The sequence below is a fragment of the Pelodiscus sinensis genome, chromosome 12, assembly GCF_049634645.1.
Source record: "Pelodiscus sinensis isolate JC-2024 chromosome 12, ASM4963464v1, whole genome shotgun sequence".
Taxonomy (NCBI): Eukaryota; Metazoa; Chordata; order Testudines; family Trionychidae; genus Pelodiscus; species Pelodiscus sinensis.
This window is the reverse complement of record NC_134722.1, coordinates 49,367,663-49,390,731: the sequence shown is the minus strand read 5'-3', so window position 1 is coordinate 49,390,731 and position 23,069 is coordinate 49,367,663. Positions and strand designations below refer to the sequence as shown.

The following is a 23,069-nucleotide window of genomic DNA, read 5'->3' as shown; positions in this document are numbered from 1 at the left end:
AAATCACCTGACACTCCTGTGTGGATGATGGACAGACTCTTTGTGAGTCTTCTTCATCCAAGCAGTTAATGATTTAAACAGGATATTAAGATTTCACGTTAAAACACTTGGCGCGTCCACAGAGAGGCAAGATGTGTCTTGTCTCTCCAGAGAGGATTGTTGTGACTTGTGTCTCTGGTGGGGCTACGTCTAGACTGCAAGCCTCTTTCGAAAAAGAGCATCTAGACTACAACCAGTACTTTCGAAAAAGCAAGCACCCAAGTAGTCTGGATGCACTCTTTCGAAAAAGCACAGTTTGCATCACATAGAGCCTTTTTTCGAAAGAGCATTTTCGAAAAAAGGCGTTTTTCCTCGTAAAGTGAGGTTTTCCACGGTCGAAAAAACTACCGCGTTCTTTCGATTTACTTTCGAAAGAATGTGGCAGCAGTCTAGAAGCAGGGGAAGTTTTTTCGAAAAAAGTCCACTTTTTTCGAAAAAACCCTGTAGTCTAGACACACCCTTGGTGAACAAGCCCTTTGCAAACTATGTGAAGAGGTAAGATGTTTTGTTTCAAGGGATTTATTCTTCTGTCTTTGGGTTGCACGTTGCCTAGTCTCGAATGGAGTTAGCTGTGACAACACATTTCTGAGACATTCTGACACATAAAGTGAAACCTGTGCTAAAGACCCAACATCCAGTGAAAGTGCTGCTGTCAGAAGAAGTAAATTTAAAGTCTCTCCAATTTTCTTCAAAGATCGACTCTACCAGGCAGTGTGGCTTTTACTAATTGGTTCCTTATATTTGTGAAGGGTGACTAAATGTTAACTGGATCTTCTTGGGTAATACCAACAGATTGCTTTGGGCCTGATCCTAGCTTAAAATTTAAATTGAATCAGGTCCTTTGTAAGGAGGCTGGGAAGTGGTCTCATTTGGCACTTCTTACTATGTATTATTTTGCATAATTAATATAGCCATTGCCATCATGGTATTGACACATAAAATAGGCCAGCACCATTGACTTCCATGGAAAATGAACAGTGGTGCTGAGGATTAGTGACATGGTCTGCTCCACCCTGTAATTGTCATGGTTAGGTCAATATTGTCATTATGGCTTGTGGAAACAGAGGACACTTGATAGTTTTGCTGCAACTTCAAAAAATGTAGTTGCAGTACATAAGAACAGACATACAGGGTCAGACCAAAGGTCCATATAGCCCAGTATCCTGTCTGCTGACAGTGACCAATACCAGAGGCCCCAGTAGCAGGGAACACGCAGGTAACCCTCCTGTTATCCATTTCCAGACAAACAGAGGCTAGGGACACCATTCCTATCTATTCTGGCTAAGAGTCTGCCCTGATCTCCGCCGGACAGCCCCGCTGCTCCCAACCCTGCTTCCTGGAGGCCGGTCCCCCTCCCCCATCATATTGTATTTATAGTTGGGATTATGTTTTCCAATGTGCATTACTTTACATTTATCAACATTTAATTTAATTTGCCATTTTGTTGCCCAATCAGTTAGTTTGGTGAGATCTTTTTGAAGCTCTGCACAGTCTGCTTTGGTCTTAATTATCTTGAGCAGTTTGGTATCATCTGCAAATTGTGCCACCTCACTGCTTACCCCTTTCTCTAGATCATTTATAAATAAGTTGAATAGGACAGGTCCCAGGACAGACCCTTGGGGGACCCCACTAGTCACCTATCTCTACATGGAAAACTTACCATTTATTCCTACCTTTTGTTTTTATTCCTACCTTTTGATTCTTGTCTTTTAACTAGTTATCAATCCACAAAAGGACCTTCCCTCTTATAGTATAGTTGCATGTGGGGGCTTCTATTGTGCCCAAACTCATCCCTATTGGTAGAGGATGGTGAGAGGAGTTCTTAGAGGGGTTACATGACACGCCTTACTTCTGGTCATGTGTCCATCTTGACCCCAGAAGTACTACCCCAGTGGTGGGATTTCCTGAGGCAGGTGGACGGGGCTTAAGGTGTCAGGGGTGTGGCTTGCAGTGTCAGGGGGTGTGGTTAATGTGCCCCTATTTTTGGTTCAGAAAATATGGACACCGTGACTAGAATACCAGTTTAACCAGGCAGTTTTCCAGGGGAGAGGGAATCTAGTAGAAAGAATTCCCGCCCCAAAGGAAGTCTATTTAAGCTGAAAAGGTATAACTCTCTTTGTCTTTGGCTGGTGTGACATACCCAAAAGGATTGCCAGGGACCCAAGATCTTCTCTGACTTGAAGAATCTTAAAAAACAACAAATAGTCTTGTAGCACATTAGAGAAAACAAAAAATGTAGATGGTATCATGAGCTTTCGTGGTCACAACCCACTTCTTCAGATGGAGTTTAAGGGGTCAAATTTTCAAATAAACAGCACAGAGAGAGGATGGGGGGGAAGAGGAGGGGAAAAAAATGGGAAAGAAATTGTCGATTAGAGTGTCCGTGCTAAACGAAGCTGATAAGAATAAAACAACAAATGATCTGGTAGCAGTTTGTGAGAGTGAGGAGTCATTTTCCAGGATAGGTTGTAGATTGTTGATAATGCATTGGAGGAGTTTAAGTTGGGGTCTGTAAGTGATGACGAGTGGTGTCCTGTTTTCTTCTTTATAGGGCCTGTCTTGAAGTAGCTGATGTCTGGGTACTCGTCTGGCTCTGTCAATCTGTTTTTTCACTTCTCCAGACGGGTATTTCAGTTTTAAGAATGCTTTATATAAATCCTGTAGGTGTTTGTCTCTGTCTGTAGGATTGGAGCAAATCCGGTTGTATCTTAGGCTTAGCTGTCAATAGTTGATTGGGAAATGTGTCTTGTATGGAAGCTAGAAGCATGCAAGTATAACAGTCTGTAGGTATAAGGTGGTGGAAATGTGTCTGATGTATAATTGTACTGTAAAAGATTGTAAAAGACGTTGGCTGGATGGCCTACTACATTCCACATCCAAATGATGACATAAAAAAACCAAACAAAGCGTACTTCGAGTACGTACTAAGTATTCTTATCAGCTTCATTTAGCAGGGACACTCTTAATTGACAATTTCTTTCCCCTTTCCCGCCCTTCTTTTTCCTCCTATTCCTCCCTCTCATCCCTTCTCTATGCTATTTGTTTGAAAATTGGACCTCTTAAACTCTGTTCATCTGAAAAAGTGGGCTGTGCCCAAAAGAGATCATGATATCACCTACATGTTTTGTTAGTCTTTAAGATGCTGCTAAGATATTTTTGCTTTTTAAGTTTTTCCAGTTACAGACTAACACTCTCTGAAACTTTAACTTGAAGGTTTGCCTGAAATAAGAACAGTTTTAGGGCATGTTTGCAATAAGCTTTAGTGCATTAATACTAACTTTGCATTTTGTTTTAATTCTGTAGCTTACTTTGATCTGCCTTTTTTCACCTGCAGCCACTTAAATCCTCCTGTTTCTACTTAATAAAAATACTAGTATTTACTATCAAAGCCAGTGTAAATAATTATCTAATGGGGAACAATCTATGTGCATATCCTCCTTTCTTTGTTAAAGGGGGCTTACCTGATCGAGTTTTAAATGTGTGAAACTCTCACACAGTGAAAGGACTGTAAGCTGTCTAAAATCCTACCTGCCACATGGGGCCACAACAATGGTACCCCTAACTCACCCAGCAATATCGTCAACCTCTCCAACTACACACTCAGCTCGGCAGAAGAATCTGTTCTATCTCGGGGACTCTCTTTTTGCCCCGCCACCCCCACTAACATGATACAGTTCTGCGGTGATCTAGAAGCCTACTTTCGCCGTCTCCGTCTCAAGGAATACTTCCAACACGACACTGAACAGTGCACTGACACACAGATACCTTCCCACCAACAGCACAAGAAGAAGAACTCCACATGGACTCCTCCTGAGGGCCGAAATGGCAGTCTGGACCTCTACATAGAATGCTTCCGCCGACGTGCACAGGCAGAAATTGTGGAAAAACAGCATCGCTTGCCTGGTAACCTCAGTCGTGCAGAACGCAATGCCATCCACAGCCTCCGGAACAACTCTGACATTATAATCAAAGAGGCTGACAAAGGAGGTGCTGTTGTCATCATGAACAGGCCTGACTACCTAAAGGAGGCTGCCAGACAACTCTCCAATACCAAATTCTACAGGCCACTTTCCTCAGATCCCACTAAGGAATATACTAAGAAACTGCACCATCTGCTCAGGACACTCCCCAAACAAACACAGGAACAAATCGACACACCTTTAGAGCCCCGACCAGGGTTGTTCTATCTATTACCCAAGATCCACAAACCTGGAAATCCCGGACGCCCCATCATCTCGGGCATTGGCACTCTTACTGAAGGACTGTCTGGCTATGTGGACTCTCTGCTCAGACCCTACGCCACCAGCACTCCCAGTTACCTTCGTGACACTACGGATTTCCTGAGAAAACTACAATGCATAGGTGATCTTCCAGAAAACACCATCCTAGCCACCATGGATGTAGAGGCTCTCTACACAAACATCCCACATGCAGATGGAGTACAAGCTGTCAGGAACAGTATTCCTGATGATGTCACAGCACAACTGGTGGCTGAACTCTGTGAATTTATCCTCACACACAACTATTTCAGATTTGGTGACAACATATACCTCCAGACCAGTGGCACTGCTATGGGCACCCGCATGGCCCCACAATACGCCAACATTTTTATGGCTGACCTGGAACAACGCTTCCTCAGCTCTCGTCCACTTACACCCCTTCTCTACCTACGCTACATCGATGACATCTTCATCATCTGGACCCATGGGAAGGAGACTCTGGAAGAATTTCACCATGATTTCAACAGCTTCCACCCCACCATCAACCTCAGCATGGACCAATCTACACGGGAGGTCCATTTCCTGGACACCACGATACAAATAAGTGACGGTCATATCAATACCACCCTATACAGAAAACCTACCGACCGCTATACTTACCTGCATGCCTCCAGTTTCCATCCCGGACACACCACACGATCCATTGTTTACAGCCAAGCACTGAGGTACAACCGCATATGCTCCAACCCCTCAGACAGAGACCTACACCTACAAGACCTTCAACAAGCATTCTGTAAACTGCGATACCCACACGAGGAAGTGAGGAGACAGATTGACAGAGCCAGACGTGTACCCAGAAGCCTCCTGCTACGGGACAAGCCCAAGAAAGAAACCAACAGAACACCACTGGCCATCACCTATAGTCCCCAGCTAAAACCTCTCCAACGCATCATTAGTGATCTTCAGCCCATCCTGGACAATGATCCCTCGCTCTCACAGGCCTTGGGAGGTAGGCCGGTCCTTGCCCACAGACAACCCGCCAACCTGAAGCATATTCTCACCAGCAACTACACACCGCACCATAATAACTCGAACTCAGGAACCAATCCTTGCAACAAACCTCGGTGCCAACTCTGCCCACATATATACACCAGCAACACCATCACAGGACCTAACCAGATCAGCCATACTGTCACTGGTACATTCTCCTGCACATCCACCAACGTAATATATGCCATCATGTGCCAACAATGCCCCACTGCTATATACATCGGCCAAACAGGACAGTCCCTACGTAAAAGAATCAATGGACACAAATCTGATATTAGGAATGGCAACATACAAAAACCTGTAGGGGAACACTTCAATCTTCCTGGACACACAATTGCAGATCTAAAAGTAGCCATCCTGCAGCAAAAAAACTTCAGGACCAGACTTCAAAGAGAAACTGCTGAGCTACAGTTCATCTTTAAGTTTGACACAATCAACTCTGGATTAAACAAAGACTGTGAATGGCTTGCTAACTACAAAAGCAGCTTCTATTCTCTTGGAATTCACACCTCCAGATCAGCTGCTAGAAGTGGGCCTCATCCTCCTTGATTGGATCCACCTGGTCATCTCCAGCCTGATCCTGGCCTGCATATTTATTCCTGCCTCTGGAAATTTCCACTACATGCATCTGACGAAGTGGGTCTTTGCCCATGAAAGCTTATGCTCCTACACTTCAGTTAGTCTATAAGGTGCCACAGGACTCCTCGTCGCTTTTACAGTGAAAGGGGTTTATTTGGGGTTTTGATCCCATGTGAGGGACTGGTTTCCTGGATGCTGTGCCCTTGAACTGCATTCTCCCAGAGCTGAAGTGATTCAGTGTCCACATTGTCCTTCAGCAAAGGAGGGGGTGTTTTTCCAGTTGTGTGCCTTGTCTGGAGGAGACCAGAAGATCTGGCTCAGCAGGACAAGGTGGTGAGAAGCCCTTGAGAGCAAGAAGGTGAATATCAATGGCTTTATCAGCACAACCAGGGAAAAAGACCACACCCCATCATATAGGGTTCCTATAGGTAGGCCACCTCAGCTCTTACCACATTGTCTACCTTTGCTTGAAATAACATAGGGATAATTTTGAGATTTCCCTGAGAGGGGAGGGAGCAGGAGTTGAAAGATCGAAGCAATTTTGAAGCATTGTTATATAATCAGAGCTGAAAAGGGAGAATACAAGGACCTGAAATTTCATCAAGAATAAGCTTGACTGAAGAAAGTGTGTGCTGGAAAAAATCCAGTGGGAAGAGATGGTGAGGAGGAGGGAGAAAGTGAGCTGAATTAGAAAGTTTTCCAGGAAAGACTGTTGTATGCCCCAGGGTTTTATACATCTGAATGAGAACACAAAAGTGTGACAAGTAATCAGAGATCTGGTCCTTTATGGAAAAAGCATATTAGTGATAAAACTTCACTAGGATGCAAGGAGGATGGAAAAGCGTATAGGAGAGTGGAAGGGAATAAATCCCTCTTCAGTTTTAATTGTAAAAGACAATAAATGGGATTAAATGAAACCTGCCTGAGAGTAAAGTCTGACAAGTAGTAAAGACTACTGCTCTTGTGGAAGCAGGAGGAGGTTGAGGGATGATTCCTAGGGCCTCCAGGGACAAACTGAGGACAGGAATACTAGATGCTGTGGGAAATGCTGTGTTGACAAGGGAGTCGACTCTAAAGGGAACTAGTTCTATAGGGTCCCCCAGGAGAGCAGAACGATTCTGGGAGGAGTTTAGGACAGCATTCACTTTAGTAGTGGAGGAATATTGGAAATATATATGAGCTATGACATGGATTCACAAAACAAAGGGGAAGGAGCTTCATCATGAGATTGTGGGTGATCTACAGTATAGTCCCAATTTTTATTTGGGTTGACCTGCTTGCATATGCTTCTCCAATAAACACTTCCTCCGTTCCCCTCTTTGACCATTTCTCTTCTGCATTCTTTTACTGTTGTCCTTTGGAGGAAACACAGTTGTAACAGCACTGCTTCAGAGTCATGTATATGGGGCAGCAAATGGTGTTCATCTTTGCCAAATACCACCCAGCAGACAAAAAGTTAACTCTTCTTTTTAAGTGGAAAAGAATGTCTGCATAAATATTTCTGCAGCTCCCAGCAAAATGAATAAACTTGTAAAGTTGCATCTGGGGAGGTATAAGTAATGGGAGGGAGCGAAGGAGAGAGAGACAGTTTGTGAATTCTTGATGTCCCCAAGTGAATCTGTTTTGGAAGCTAGTAACGCCTTAGTCATTGGACAGTTCAGGGACCCTGATGCATACTGTAGCATTGACAGTCTTAAAGAAGAGTCCACACACTCGCTTCTGCTGCATTTTAATACCACAAGGATGTTGTTAATAACTCCCCCAAAAGATGCCATTACATTTTTACTTGGCTGTTTTTGTATACAGTTTTCATTGTATACAAGTAACAACATACTTCAGCAGCTAGTTTAGAACATTTTATGTTTTCAGATCTATGAATTGACAGCTGCACATAGTGGACTTACTTGTGATTGCAACTCTATGCTATGCTTTGTGAAAATCAAGTTAAAGGCATCAAGTATTCCAAATGTGGCCTCTCTTATCTTTGAAATACAGAGGTGGAATTATTTAGTCAGCCTTTTTTGCTTCTATTTATATATTGTAAAATCGTTTCTCTGACTACTGCCTGCTTTCTTTTTCTCTGTCTCTTTCTGAACATTGCTTAGAGAGACTTTCATTGTCTGTTAAACAAAAAATATTTATGTGCATTCATTCTATTAGAGAATAGATGACACAGGACTTTGGTACACAGTTTTTAGTTGGAAATCACTTCCACAAGGTATAATTTGAAGGATTCAGAATCCTCTGCATTTACAGTGATGGTGACTGTCAGCGACTGGTTACTGCTCAGATCACAAGTGGAAATTCCTATGTTCCTAAACATGAACTGGATTGAATATTTATGAAGCTCTCCCATATTATTAGTTAATTTTTTTTCACTTGCTCTTCTCTCAGGGTGCATCTATGCAGCACAGATATTTCAAAATAACTGAAGTTATTTCAAAATAACAATGTGAGAGTCTACACAGCAATTCTGTTATTTTGAAATCTGTAAACCTCATTCCACGAGGAATAACACTTATTCCGAAATAGGTATCTCGGAATGGCAGTAGTGTGGACGCTCCACTGCTGCTATTTTGGAATAGCTCCTCCTCAGGGCCATTCAAAGTAATTACTCCTCAGTGGCTTCTGAGGCTCTAAATGGAGGTAGCAGGTCCACATTAGGGAAATGAGGTTTACAGATTTCAAAATAAGCCAAAATTATTTCAAAATTATTTTGAAATAACGGAATTGCTGGGTAGACTCTCGCATTGTTCTTTCAAAATAACTTCAGTTATTTTGAAATAACCGAGATGTGTAGATGCACCCTGAGAAAAGAATAAGTGAAAAAAAATTAAATCTAAAAAAATAAGATGGGTGAACTAGAAAGCCTCGTGTTAAAGAAAGATACTGATATAATAGGCATCACAGAAACCTGGTGGAGTGAGGACAATCAATGGGACACATTCATTCCGGGGTGCAAAATATATTGGAAGGATAGACCAGGTCGTGCGGGTGGAGGAGCGGCACTATATGTGCAAGAAAACTTAGAATGGAAAGAAGTAAAAATCTTAAATGAATCAACATGTTCCATAGAATCACTATGGATAGTAATTCCCTGCTCTAATAAGAATAACAACAGTAGGGATCTATTATCAACCACCTGACCAGGACAGTAATAGTGACTATGAAATGCTAAGGGAGATTAGAGAGGCTATCAAAATAAAGAACTCAATAGTAGTGGGGGATTTCAACTATCCCCATATTGACTGGGTACATGTCACCTCAGGACGAGATGCAGAGACAAAATGTCTTGATACCTTAAACGACTGCTTCTTAGAGCAGCTGGTACAGGAACCCACAAGGGGCGAGGCAATTCTCGATTTAGTCCTGAGTGGTGCGCAGGATCTGGTCCAAGAGGTAATTATAACAGGATCGCTTGGAAATAGTGACCATAATATAATAACATTTAACATTCCTGTGGTAGGAAGAACACCTCAACAGCCCAGCGCTGCAGCATTTAATTTAAAAAAGGGGAACTGTGCAAAAACGAGGAAGTTAGTTAAACAGAAATTAAAAGGTACAGGGACTAAAGTAAAATCCCTGCAAGCTGCATGGACACTTTTCAAAAACACCATAATGGAGGCCCAACTTAAATGTGTACCCCAAATTAAAAAACATAGTAGAAGAACTAAAAAAGAGCCACCATGGCTTAACAACCATGTAAAAGAAGCAGTGAAAGATAAAAAGGCATCTTTTAAAAAGTGGAAGTCAAATCCTAGTGAGATAAATAGAAAGGAGCATAAACACTGCCAAATTAAGTATAAAAATGTAATAAGAAAAGCCAAATAAGGAGTTTGAAAAACAGCTAGCCAAAAACTCAAAATGTGGTAATAAAATGTTTTTTAAGTACATCAGAAGCAGGAGGCCTGCTAAACAACCAGTGGGGCCCCTCGACAATCGAGATACAAAAGGAGCACGTAAAGACGATAGTCATTTTGGAGAAACTAAATAATTCTTTGTTTCAGTCTTCATGGCTGAACATGTTAGGGAGATTCCCAAACCTGACCCCTCCTTTGTAGGTGACAAATCTGAGGACTTGTCACAGATTGAAGTGTCTTTAGAGGAGGTTTTGAAATTAATTGATAAACTTAACAGTAACAAGTCACCAGGACCAGATGGCATTCACCCAAGAGTTCTGAAAGAACTCAAATGTGAAATTGCAGAACTATTAACTGGTTTGTAACCTATTCTTTAAATCAGCTTCCGTACCTAATGACTGGAAGATAGCTACTGTAATGCCAATACAGCCTCTTCCTGACTTATGAACTGGTTACGGACCAAGCAATTGGTCGCAACTCGGTCCCCATAGAGTTACGCGCGACCGCGCTGTTCATAAGCCCGGATCGCGTTCATAACTCTGGGTCCACCATTTACGACAGCTTCGGTCGTACTCTGGGACCGGCTGTATTTAAAAAGGTCTCTAGATGAGATCCCAGCAATTACAGACTGGTAAGTCTGATGTCAGTACCGGGCAAATTAGTCAAAACAATAGTAAAGAATAGAATTGTCAGACACATAGAAGAACATAATTTGTTGGGCAAAAGTCAACATTATTTCTGTAAAGGGAAATCATGTCTTACTAATCTATTGGAGTTCTTTGAAGGGGTTAACAAACATGTGGACAAGGGGGATCCAGTAGATATAGTGTACTTAGATTTCCAGAAAGCCTTTGACAAGGTCCCTCACCAAAAGCTCTTACGTAAATTAAGATGTCATGGGATAAGAGGGAAGATCCTTTCATGGACTGAGAACTGGTTAAAAGACAGGAAACAAAGGATAGGAATAAATGGTAAATTTTCAGAATGGAGAGGTGTAACTAGTGGTGTTCCCCAAGGGTAAGTCCTAGGACCAATCCTATTCAACTTATTTATAAATGATCTGGAAAAAGGGGTAAACAGTGAGGTGGCAAAGTTTGCCGATGATTCTAAACTGCTCAAGGTAGTTAAGACCAAAGCACATTGTGAAGAACTTCAAAAAGATCTCACCAAATGAAGTGATTGGGCAACAAAATGGCAAATGAAATTTAATGTGGATAAATGTAAAGTAATGCACATTTGAAAAAATATCCCGAACTATACATATAATATGATGGGGACTAACTTAGCTACAACTAATCAGGAAAGAGATCTTGGAGTAATCGTAGATAAGATGTCCACGCAGTATGCAGCGGCAGTCAAAAAAGCAAACAGGATGTTAGGAATCATTTTTTAAAAAGGGATAGAGAATAAGACAGTGAATATCTTATTGCCCTTATATAAATCCATGGTACGCCCACATCTTGAATACTGCATACAGTTGTGGTCTCTTAATCTCAAAAAAGATATAGTGGCATTAGAAAAAGTTCAGAGAAGGGCAACTAAAATGATTAGGGGTTGGGAATTGGTCCCATATGAGGAGAGATTAAAGAGACTAGGACTTTTCAGCTTGGAAAAGAGGAGACGGGGGGGGGGGGATATGATAGAGGTATATAAAATCATGAGTGGTGTGGAGAAAGTGAATAAGGAAAAGCTATTTACTTGTTCCCACAATATAAAAACTAGGGGCCACCAAATGAAACTAATGGGCAGCAGATTTAAAACAAATAAAAGGAAGTTCTTCTTCACACAGCACATAGTCAATCTGTGGAACTCCTTGCCTGAGGAGGTTGTGAAGGCTAGGACTATACCAGGTTTAAAAGAGAACTAGATAATTCATGGAGGTTAAGTCCATTAATGGCTGTTAGCCAGTATGGGTAAGGAATGGTGTCCCTAGCTTCTGTTTGTCAGAGGGTGGAGATGGATGGCAGGAGAGAGATCGCTTGATCACTACCTGTTCAGTTCACTCCCTCTGGGACACCTGGCATTGACCACTGTTGGCAGACAGGGTACTGGGCTGGATGGACCTTTAGTCTGACCCACTATGGCTGTTCTTATGTTCTTAAAGCTACCTCAGACTAATTTTGAGGCTTTCCTGTAGTGTAGACGTGCTAATTTGGGAAAAATCCTAAATAGCTTATTTCGAAATAAGCGTGCTGTGGAGACGTACCCTTTGTGATAGATTTCATGCTTTAGGCTTGCTGTACCAGTACCAGCAAGCCCCTGATTTTTTTCTATTTGCTTTCAGTATCACTTTGGGCAGCTCTAATTGCAAAATGCTATGCAAGGATTTATGTGTGTTAACAAGATACTCGGGAACTTGGCTTCACTGATCTTTAACAGCTGTCTGGTTATTCTTCCAGGACTGTACCCGTGGGTGCTCCACCTTAGATGTGCCAATGCCACTGCACACACCAGTTGGAGATTATTAGTAGCAGTGTTCCCCCTCCCCTCACACACCCTGGCTGGCTGTGTGTGCAAGGCTTTGGCGTGAGATGCCTGGTGTGTGTAATGCACATGTGCGGCTAACTGGCTTCTCAGTTCTTTGACCGCCACCGGCTTCAGTCGCAGCTCAGCAGTTGCCCTCACATTCAGCGCTTTCTCTCTCTCTCTCTCATTAGTTAGCTTACTAAGCTAGTTCTGTTTCAACTAATTCTAATTTTTACTGATGCTGTTCAGCTGTAGGTAGGTAGGAAGGATGGAAGAAACCTACCTAACTCTGTCAGGTGGCATTCCTGCCGCCCTCTGCAGCTTTGCTTTGATAGCAGTTGCCTTCATTCTGTATTATTTGGGTCATGCCTGGCTTGCCTGGCTTTAAAAGGTGCTTGGACTGTGGGCTAGCTATATCTGGAGCAGCAGTAGCCCCCTGAGTGTCTGATGTCTGGGACAAGACAGAGCGCTGCCAGCATTGCAGGAACCTGACTAAGCACACAAGGAGAGCCAAACAGCTTGAACTCCACATCTTACAGATGGAGAAAGCATTGAAACCTTCCTCAGCTTCTTCTCCAGACTCGCTCCTCAGGCATAGTCCACCGGGGCAGAGGCTCGTGAAAAAGCTATTCCATCTACAAGCCCAAACACCAAACTAAAATCTCCCTCAGTGAGGAAGAGATCTCATACTTCCTCGGGATCTACATCCCCAGTGAGGAAACTGACAAACTCAAAACTTGATACTACCGCCTCTACACTACCAAGGGCAGGGCAGTTAAAAATTCGGGTTCCGGCTCCAATAAAAGTTGTGAGCACAAACAGGGAACTCGTCCCTCCTCAAACTGTTGGACAATGAGGCCAATTGATAAAGCTGCTGCTTTGGCACCAGCTAAAACGCCAGCAGAAAAAAAGCAGGTGCTGGCAACACCGCACTCTGTCGGCACCGTTAGCTGCACACACGCCGCCCACTGAGCAGCCAGCACGGACTAAGCACTCAAAAGCGCCAGGCATGATTTTGGCGCCCTATGCCCTACTGGCACTGACCCCTCACAGTGCTGTACTGCCAATGGCCCCGCCTCCTTTCTTAGTGTGGTTCACCACAGCAGCAGAGCTGTTGATAGCTTCGGTTCCAGGAACCAGCACCCAACCAGTTCAAAATTTTCATTTTCTGGCGCACCAACTGGCAGAATCTTCTGAAAGAAGTCATGCTAATTTTTAATAATGAAACTGGAATGCAGGTCCATGACAGTAACATAATTTGAGGCAGGAAACACACTAAGGTAGCATTACCCCTAAAGAACAGTATTAACAGGTGGGCGTGCCGATGGGAAACCAAGTAACCAAAACTTTTCTTTGGACAGCCAGTAACTCTGCTTCTGGCTTCTCTGCCTTTGGGTGACTCTTTTCTCATTCTCTTCAGCTGTTCCTTTGTCAGCTTTTGGGTGGTTCTTTCACTGTCTCTTCTGATGTCTGTCAGTGCCTTCCTGAGGCTCTCTTGCTCCCTTCTTTCTCGCTTGGCTCCTTCTCCCTAGATGAACTCCTTTGTGCTTATAGGCATGTTGAGGACTCCTTGATCAACTCCTTCCTTTTGCTTGCCCAGTTGTCTTTGGAACAAAAAATCCTACCATTTAAAAGACTCCACTGCACCCTGTGGAGAGGATGAGAAAACAAACAATATGTCACAAATGTTAATGGGATGTTGCTTAATGCACTACTGGAAGGTGTCTCTCTCTGGCTACCTGCTTTTGACCTTGTGACCCTCACTCCCATCCCCGTTTTATCATTTGTTGCCCCCCAGAATTGTTTAAGATCTGGGTCTGGCAGCTCCTCCCCTTAGGCTGGGGGAGGGGAATTTTCATCTGGGCAGGCTTGCACACACCCATCCCTAGGTGTTTAGTATGTTCTAGAAGACGCTTAGGTAGTGATACTATGGTGGTGAGCCCAGTGTAGGAGTCTACAGAAAATGACCCATTGCCAACTCAAACTCAACACAGTAAAAAGTGCAAGGTCTATGTATTTTCCTTATAGTATACCGATTGCTCTTAGGGTGTGTCTAGATTACATCCCTTTTTCGAGAAAGAGATGTAAATTAGGCACGTCGATATTGCAAATGAAGCCAAGGTTTACAGGATCTTTCAAAAAAGGGTTTTATTTTTGAAAGATTCCCATCTAAACTGCCGTTTTTTGTTTTTTTCCCCCAAGGAAGTCCCATTTTGGGGGAAAAAAGCGATGGCCGCCATTATGCAAATGAAGCAAGGAAATTCAAATCCCAGCTTCATTTGCAATATTAACATGCTTAATTTACATCCCTTTCTCTAAAAAGGGATGTAATCTAGACACACCCTTAGTGCTTAGTGAGCACTTTTCAACTTCAGATCACAGAGTGCTTTAGAAAGATGTCTACGGATTAATATCCCCCTTGCATGACTAGGACAGGTTTTCTCTCTGCCCTCCCACATGGGTAGCATGATTTTGTATTTTACGTGTCTCCTACAGATTCCTCGGCTGGTGAAAGTCATCCTGGAGAGCTCTCCTTACTTCAGAGTGATCAGTCCCAACGATGTGGGTCACAAAGTAGCACCAGGCATGGCATCTACCTTCCAAATCCTCTTCACTCCTGAAGAGAACAAGGTAACACTGCCACCCTTAAAGGGATTGAAGATGTGAACAAAGGCTAGATATTGTCCAGTGAAACAGGTATAAACCCAGAGTAACCTTTCTGACTGCAGTGGAGTTACTCTGGACCCAACTGACTGCAATAACAGTAGAACTCCCATTACTCCTTGGAGAAGGGGATTCTTTAACAGAGTGGATATTCCTTTTGTCTGTTCTGTAATCTGTCAAGCTATTTTCAGGCTATTTTCATCCTTCAACACCCAAGGGATTTAAGGTGCAGCTCAAGGTTTCTCAGACTGTGATCGTAACCCCTTAGGGGATCACGAGGTTTTTGGAGGGGATCATGAGTAGTCTGCATTTATCAGTGTTAAATATAAAAAAGTGTTTTTAATTTATAAGGGGAGGTCATACTCAGAGGCTTGTCATGTAAAAGGGGTCATCAATACAGAAGTTTGAGAACTACTGGACTGTAACTCCTAGCAAAGAAATTCTTAAGCCCCTGTGTGCTGATAGATTATGCATCATACAGTCAAACATAGGGCTTCCTGCATGACTTTACACATTTTGATTTACTGAGCCAATTTTAACAGCTGAGGTCTAAACTTTCAAATGTGATCATTGAGGGTTAGTAGTTCCTGTCAGCGGGAGGCCATGCTGACACACTACAAGCTGTGGAAGTTTGGAGCCTCAGGCCTGACTGCGGGTCAGATCACCATTTATGAGCCCCAACCCAGAGGCTGGGCGGGGCCACAAACAAACAGTTTAAACAGTACGTGTACAAGTTGAGCAAGTCTAGGCCCTTGATTAGGGCGGGGCCACAAACAAACAGTCATTTCCCCAGTTTTAAGGCTCAGTCCTGACTTTAGGCCAAGCCACAGTTTGGAAAGCCAGGTCCGGCATAAGGGCAGGCCAGCAACCTAGAAACAAATAGTCCATAAACAGTTAAACAATCCAAATAGTTCAAAGCCCAGGCCTCTACAGGCTGAGCCAGGGGTTGGGTCTCCTTGCTGGCAGAGAGCCGACAAGCACAGGGGTTTCTCTCCCTACAGCGGGAACCTGCTACCCAAGGGAAGCAGTAGGGTTGCCAGATGGTCTCCCAAAAAATACCAGACACATGGTATTTTTTGGTCACACAAAAAATAAAATAAAATAAAAAAGCCTAGAGCTGGGACTCCCAGGCTGGGAGGCGGGTCCATGATCGGTGCTGGAAGCCTGTGATTGCGCAGAAGCCTGGCAGGGGCTGGGGGAGTGACTGGGAGTCCCAGCCACTACCCCCGCCCCCGCCACGCTTCTGCGCAATCACAGGCTCCTGGTGCCAATCGTGGCCCCGCCTCCCAGCCACTCCCCCCGCCCACGCCAGGCTTCCGTCCGCTGCGCAGCTGGAAAAATGAGAGAATACCGGACATTGCACATGTCTGGTATTCTTTTTTTTTTTTACCAGACAAAGAGCGCAAATACCGGACTGTCCAGTAGAATACCGGACACCTGACAACTCTAGGATGCAGGCCCACCCACTCCACTGCGTCCCAGCCCAGGGCCCTAGCGTCGGCAGGGATACAAGCCACAACACGCCAACCGGGTCTGTGGGTCAGTGGAGATCCAAGCCAAACACGCTGCCCAACAGACATCCATTTCCTCACCTGCCCTGGGGTCAGCTGTCCCTAGGCCACTTCCCCTCTCCCCTTGGGGGCCTACCTGGCTCGGGCACTGTTCCTCGGGGTCAGCTAGGGACGGAGGTGCTGGCAGCATGTCCATAGGCTCCGGGTCCTGCTTAGGTAAGGATCCAGCCCAGTTGTCTAGGCCTGGCAAGGGTCCTAGGGGTCTGGGTAAATCCACGGGCCCGGGCAGTGGCCTCAGTGGCCTTGTCCAGTCATTATGGCCGAGCAGCATCCCTGGTGGCTCAACCTAGTCCTCCCTCCAAGGGCAGCATGGCCTTTCTCCTCTGGGGCTGGGGTAGGGATGTAATAGTATAGTTGATAAACTGGTAAGCCAAAGCATATTGGTTAATGCTATAGACTACACGCATTCCCCTCTCGCCCCTTGCCAGTAGGGTTGCCAGGTGTCCGGTATTCACCCGGACAGTCCGGTATTTTCACCACCTGTCCGGTAAAAAAATTCAGAGAATACCGGACACCTAAAATGTCCAGTATTTTCTGATTTCCCTCCCCCCCCCCCCCCCCCCCCCCCCGGCCAGGAGGCGAAAATGCCAGGCACCTGGCAACCCTACAAACACTGAGCGCCTGGCGCCTCCCCTCCCCCAAAACCCCTCTGGCTCCCAACACCCCCCTCCCTCATGCTTACCTAGTTCCACAAGGCTGCTGGCACAAAATGGCTGCTGACCAAGGGGAAGCAATGCTTCCCCTGGGTTTTAGTGCTCAACCGCTCCCTTGTTCCTATCCCTGCAGTCACTCTTAAAGGGGACATGCTGTTTTAATACTCGGGTGTATTGTGTTATTGGGTTGTGTTTTTTTCTCAACTCAACTTTGGTCTCCCTCCCCCTCTTTTTTTTTCCCTTCAGCAGAATTTTTTCCCTGTTGAGGGGGGTGGGGGGGTTGGTATTTTTGTTTCAACCATCTGGCAACCCTACTTGCCAGTAAATTTTTAGCAGGCTAGCCAGCACTCCAGCTCAGTCCTGGCTTGCACTGGGTCCAGAACCTACCCCTGCTGCAGCTCTGCAGTTAAAGTATATTAGGAGCTAGGCGGGCAGGCAGCCCGGCTCACTTTCGGCTTGCACCAGGTCCAAGAGCTCAGACCCCACCCCTGGACAAGGGCTACCTCTGTATCAGTTTTTAAACTGGCTCCCTCCTGGCACCCTGTGCTGCTGTCTCTGATACAGAGGCAACAGCGTGGGGTAGCCAGGGGCTCCCTGGGAGTGGGGCTGGAGTGCACTAGCTGCCAGCCCCACCCCCAGAGACTATAGACTCGTCAGCTAACTGATGACAATTCATGAGGTTAATCGACTATTCAATTAACTGATATTTAACATTCCTAGGCTAGGGTAGAGCCTCTGGCCTGCTCTGCAGCTGGGCTCCCACTGAGCTTAGAGCTTTTATTTTTATACCTCCGGCCCTGCCTTTCTGTTTCCTTTGGGCAGGGCTGGGTTATTCTGGAACCACCCACCAATGGGATCTTTGGGAGAGTTTCTTCACCCGGGTCAGTGGGAGGCCATGCTGACTTACTACAGATCCTCAAGAAAAGCTTGATTTCCAATGAAGAGATGTCCAGCACTTTTTGAAAGGCTGCTGGCCACTCTAAGGGGTCTCAGATTGGACACCCAAAAATGGAGACACACATTTGATAATTCTTTAGGGCTAAAATCTTTTAATCAAACTGTGCATGACTTGATTGCAGTCCACTTGCCATAAATTGAGAGCAGCTGTTTGAGACTAAGGGTGCATCTACACAGCAGGGCTTAACTCCAATTGAGCTATGTCAATTGCGTAGCTTATTTTGAAATTGGGAGCGTCTACATCACACTTATGTTGAAATAGAGCACTCATCCTCCGTCTTCCTTTGCTCCTTGTACAATGAGGGTTACCGGAGTCGGAGTAAGAAGTCCTCCAGCTTGACAGTATTTTGACATTATTTCAAAATAACTGCCTGCTGTGTTGACGCAGACTAAGTTATTTTGAAATAACGTTGCTGTGTAGATGTACCCAAACTGCTTAGTGGCTGCATCAAATTACAGAAATTACATTGCTGCTGTTTATTTCTCCTTTTTTATATGGGATCTGTATGGATGACTGGGAAGACACATTTATAATTACACGGTATAAATATGAATTGTATAGGAATACAATAGATTAGGAACCTATTCTCCATCTCTCCCCTATCGCAGCCCTTTCCCCCTCTGCATTTTGGCCTGGGGAAAAGGAGATGATTCCCAAACTCTGTCTTTAAGGCCTTACAGAGATGCTGCCCTGTGGACATTTGCTTGCCTATACTCCATCTGTCTGTCAGGAGAGGAAGTGCCTCGTGGCTGAAAGCCAGCTTGTCACAGTCAAACTAAGTTCTAGTTCAGGGGTGGGCAATAATTTTTGTCCCGGGGGCCACTTCAAAAATTTCTGAAGTAGTCTCGGACTACCCTGGTGTGGCCTAAACAGGAAGGGGCAGGGCTACCCCACCTCCCAGACCATGATTGGTCTGGGGCTGGGGGATCCCCTTTGCCCCTCTTCCCACTAGGCACCTATGCCCTGGAAGAGGCTTGACATGCTCCCCCACCCCCAGGCCAATCAGGGCTAGGGGCGGGGGAGCGTTGGAAGCCTCCTTCCACCCTGCGAGAAGCAAGTGGTACTTTGAAGTGCTGTGCGCTCCTCGCATGGCCAGAGCAGGGCGAAGGAAGCTCCACGCAGCTCCCCTGCCCCCAGGTCATGATTGGCCTGGGGTGGGAGAGCGCGTGAAGCATCCTTTGCTCTCCCTCCCCACCCCACCCTGTGAGCAGTGCACAGCACTTCAAAGTGCCACATGCTTCTGGCAGGGCGGGAGGAGGCTTTGCGTGCTCCCCCGCCCCCAGGCTAGTTAAGGCCTAGGGATGGGGGAGCGTGCAAAGCTTTCTCTGCTCTGCCCCCACCTTGCGAGCAGTGTACGGTGCTTTGGATGTCCATAACTAAAATAAATAGGGGAGAAGTGGGGGGTATTTATTTTCGTTCTGGACATCCAACATTGGTCATCTGAAGAAGTGGGCTGTGCCCACAAAGGCTCATGACACCATCTACATGTTTTGTTAGTCTTTAAAGTGCTACCAGACCATTGGTTGTTTTGTAATTTCATTAAGTTCTAGATGTTCTTCATTAAGAAGAAGCTCTGTGTGCTGCAAAGGGCTTAATGGTACTATCTGACAGATTCTGCGCAGAAATAAATGGGCATCTACAATTCTCGCATTGCCTTATCTCTCATACACATCTCAAACCCAGTGTTTCTCATGTTGCAGGAAGTTATAGTGCCAACTGGGTAGAAACAACTTTTAATACTGGTTTGGCTACCTCTTTTATGTCTGTACCGTAAAGATATCTAACAGTGTCTGTATCGAATTATTGACTTCTCAGCACAGAATCTAGGTTTGTATTCAGTTTCTTTGCTGAGTGTGTACAAATAACACTTCTGTGTTAGTAGCAAGTGCTATGATACCAAAGTTCACCATTTTTTACCATGAAGCTTGTTGGGACAGAAGATCTAGCGGCTGAAAAAGGTCAGGGGCATGGCAGGGTGATGCTTGAAGAGGTGCAGAGCACATTTTTAACAGCATACCAGTGCAGTCCTTCATATAACCTGTTAGGAGGAGCTTTGGGTTAGCTAATGTTGGTGCACTAAGAGAGGCAAGAAGTTCAGTCCTCCCTTTGGATCTTTTTCTTTCATTTTTTGGTTTTATTGTTTTGCTGTTTTGTAATGTTTGGAAATGGAGTGGTGTAATAAATGAAAATCCTCATGATCTGTGTCCTGCTCCTCAGCAACATGAGCATGTAATAACATAAGAACAGCTATGCTGGGTCATACCAAATGTCCGTCTAACCCAGTATCCTGTCTTCTAACAGTGAACAGTGATCCAGAGGGAATGAACAGAATAGATAATTATCAAGTGATCCATCCCCTGTTGCCCATTCCCAGCCCTAACAGAGAGGCTAGGGACACTGACCCTGCCTGTTCTGGCTAGTAGCTAGAAAACAATCTCCTCTGGCAGGATGGAGAAGTTATTGAAAGTCATTAATGTTTGCAATAAAACTCGGTTAGTCTGGGGGTGTTTGGAAATTTTCAAGAGTGCCCAAGTGACAGGTTCTCAGTGCAGTCTTTCAAGTAGAAAGGACCCATGTTATTTAGGGCTTTATAAATCAAACACAGAACAGAACCTTAAATTCCTACAGGGTTCACCCAGGTCCTAATATTAAAAATATGAAAAATGGTTCCTTAGAGCCACATTTTGAAAGCAGCTCGCATTGTGCAGTTGTGTTCATGCAGAGTAACACTGATGCATTCATGTTAGGCTATGTACATGCTAAAGTATGGCCCACTTCTGTTCTCATGGTTGATCTCATGAGAGCAGGATCATACCACTAAATCCATTGTTAAATAAAGGAAATTTCTTGATGCTGAAATATTCCAGTAACTCAGTATGCAAGTTATACCGCTAGAACAAAATGTATATACATGTTATATATACATGTACATACAGTACAGGGAGTGGTGTAACTTACATATTGATTTACGCAAGTATTTCAGCATCAAGAAGTTTCCCTTATTTTAAAAAAGGATTCAGAGTCCAGTTCTGAAGGCAGCACATAAGTGAAAGTGGCAATCCCATGACCCCCCTACAACAGGTTTGTGACCTCCTCATCTCCTTTTGTGTTGGGACACCACAGTTTCGACACTGTGAAATCTCAGGCTTAAACAGCTAAAAACATGAAACTTACCGTTTTTCAAATCCTATGGCTGTGAAGTCAGCCATAATGGGCCATGAGTTTGGTAGGGCCCTAAATATATATATTGGGTCAGGCCAAATGGCTACATGAAAATAACAGAAAGCAGGTATATTAGCCCCAGATTAAACAAATTGCACGTGTGCCTCTGTGACTCTTAGGCTATGTCTAGACTGCAGGCTTCTTTCGAAAGAGAAATCCGCTTTTTCGAAAGAGAGCACCCAGCGAGTCTGGATGCTCTCTTTCGAAGACGGCCTATTTACATTGAAGAACGCCTTCTTTCGAAAGAGGAACTTTCGAAAGAAGGCGTTCTTCCTCGTAAATTGAGGTTTACCACCATCGAAAGAAAAGCCGCGTTCTTTCGAAATAATTTCGAAAGAACGCGGCTTGAGTCTGGACGCAGGGGAAGTTTTTTCGGGAAAAGGCTACTTTTCCCGAAAAAACCCCTGAGTCTGGACACAGCCTTAGTGAAGTGTCATGTCTTTCTCTGTTTGAGATCTTTTCTGTTGTTATTGGTTACCCAAGCTTCGCACAAGTCTGGTCTTATGTACATTGGTTAACTTTGACTTCAGATGAACCACTCCTGACTTAGAGGAATACTACCAAGCAGGAAAAGAGCCTGTGTGTCCTAAAGAAAAGGAATAGTGGTAGAAACGTAGCCGTGTTAGTCTGGTGCAGCTGAAACAAAAAACAGGACAGTGTAGCACTTTAAAGACTAACAAGATGGTTTAATAGGTGATGAGCCTTCGTGGGCCAGACCCACTTCCTCAGGTCAAAAAAAAGAAAAAGAACTTAAACACTATTAGTGGCTAGAATGCCACACAGCATACAGCTTCTTCCTGAGAAAGGAGTATGTTCTAATTATCTCTTATCCCTGTGGGGGTCTCATACAATTAGGCAGTCAGTAAATAAATAAAAAGCTGGCATGAATCTTTTTGGTTATTGGCACTTAATTTATAAATATGAAATGCAAATCTTTCAACTGGGTAAGAATTCCAGTCTATCTGCTTCTGTCATGATTATAAGGGTTAGCCAGCAGCCTGGGGATTAAGGGGTTAACTACACCTAGCCAGGTGGAGTGACCAATAGGAATGTAGGTGGGATTTTTTCAAACCGGGACAAAGGAATTTGCGTTTTTTCCTTTCTCCCTTTTGTCTCTGAGGGGGAGAGCTCTCTGCAGCTACAGAGAGGGACAAGCATGTCTCTCTCTCTCTGACACCATTCTTCATTTTCTGTAAGTAGGGTAAGGTTTAGGTAGTTTCGTTAGGCTTTATTGTTTTAAGGGTTGGGTATGGGCTCTGATGTCTGGCACTGCTTAAAAGATGTTTTGGCTTTTCTTTGTAACTAAGTTCTAGGCCCATGGAGTTTCTCCATGAGTATATTTTGTTACCTTCCTCTCTAGTCATTATACTTGCAACCGGAATATTGTTGTAATAATAAAAATTCTTTCTTTTCTTTTTATTAACCTGGCAGTGGTTAATGGTGTGCCCTGATTTTTGTTTTAGGGGTAAGATTTCCCAAATGATCTTTCCCCTGATTTCTTTATCAACATTTGGGTGGTGGCAGCGGAAGTTTTATTCCCAAGATCTAGGTTTTTAAGATCTTGGGGGGAAGTTTTATACCAAAGCCTGGTAGCTAAGGCTTTGGGGTACACTTGCTGGCCCCCACTTCTGCATTTATCATGCCAGAGTGGGGAAGGAGCCATGACATCCTTCCCCACTCTGGCATGATAAATGCAGAAGTGGGGGGCCAGCAAGTGTACCCCAAAGCCTTATCCTCAGATCAAATAGTGGAAGAAAATTGTCACAACCATATATACCAAAGGATAC

The 23,069-nt window shown here is 44.4% G+C and overlaps 1 protein-coding gene and 1 long non-coding RNA gene across 3 annotated transcripts in view; one reads left to right on the top strand and one right to left on the bottom strand.

The window, feature by feature from the left end:
- HYDIN (HYDIN axonemal central pair apparatus protein) overlaps positions 1-23,069 on the top strand; it is a 389,718-nt gene that overhangs the window by 81,297 nt on the left and 285,352 nt on the right. For both annotated transcript variants that reach the window (XM_075940644.1, XM_075940645.1), the window contains one exon: positions 14,711-14,845. In XM_075940644.1, the coding sequence (XP_075796759.1) occupies positions 14,711-14,845 (135 nt within the window). The remainder of the gene's footprint in view (positions 1-14,710; positions 14,846-23,069) is intronic.
- The window catches only part of LOC142831122 (uncharacterized), a 46,209-nt gene continuing 36,319 nt past the window's right edge, over positions 13,180-23,069 (bottom strand). The window contains exon 4 of the long non-coding RNA XR_012906782.1: positions 13,180-13,862. This is a non-coding gene — a long non-coding RNA (uncharacterized LOC142831122). The remainder of the gene's footprint in view (positions 13,863-23,069) is intronic.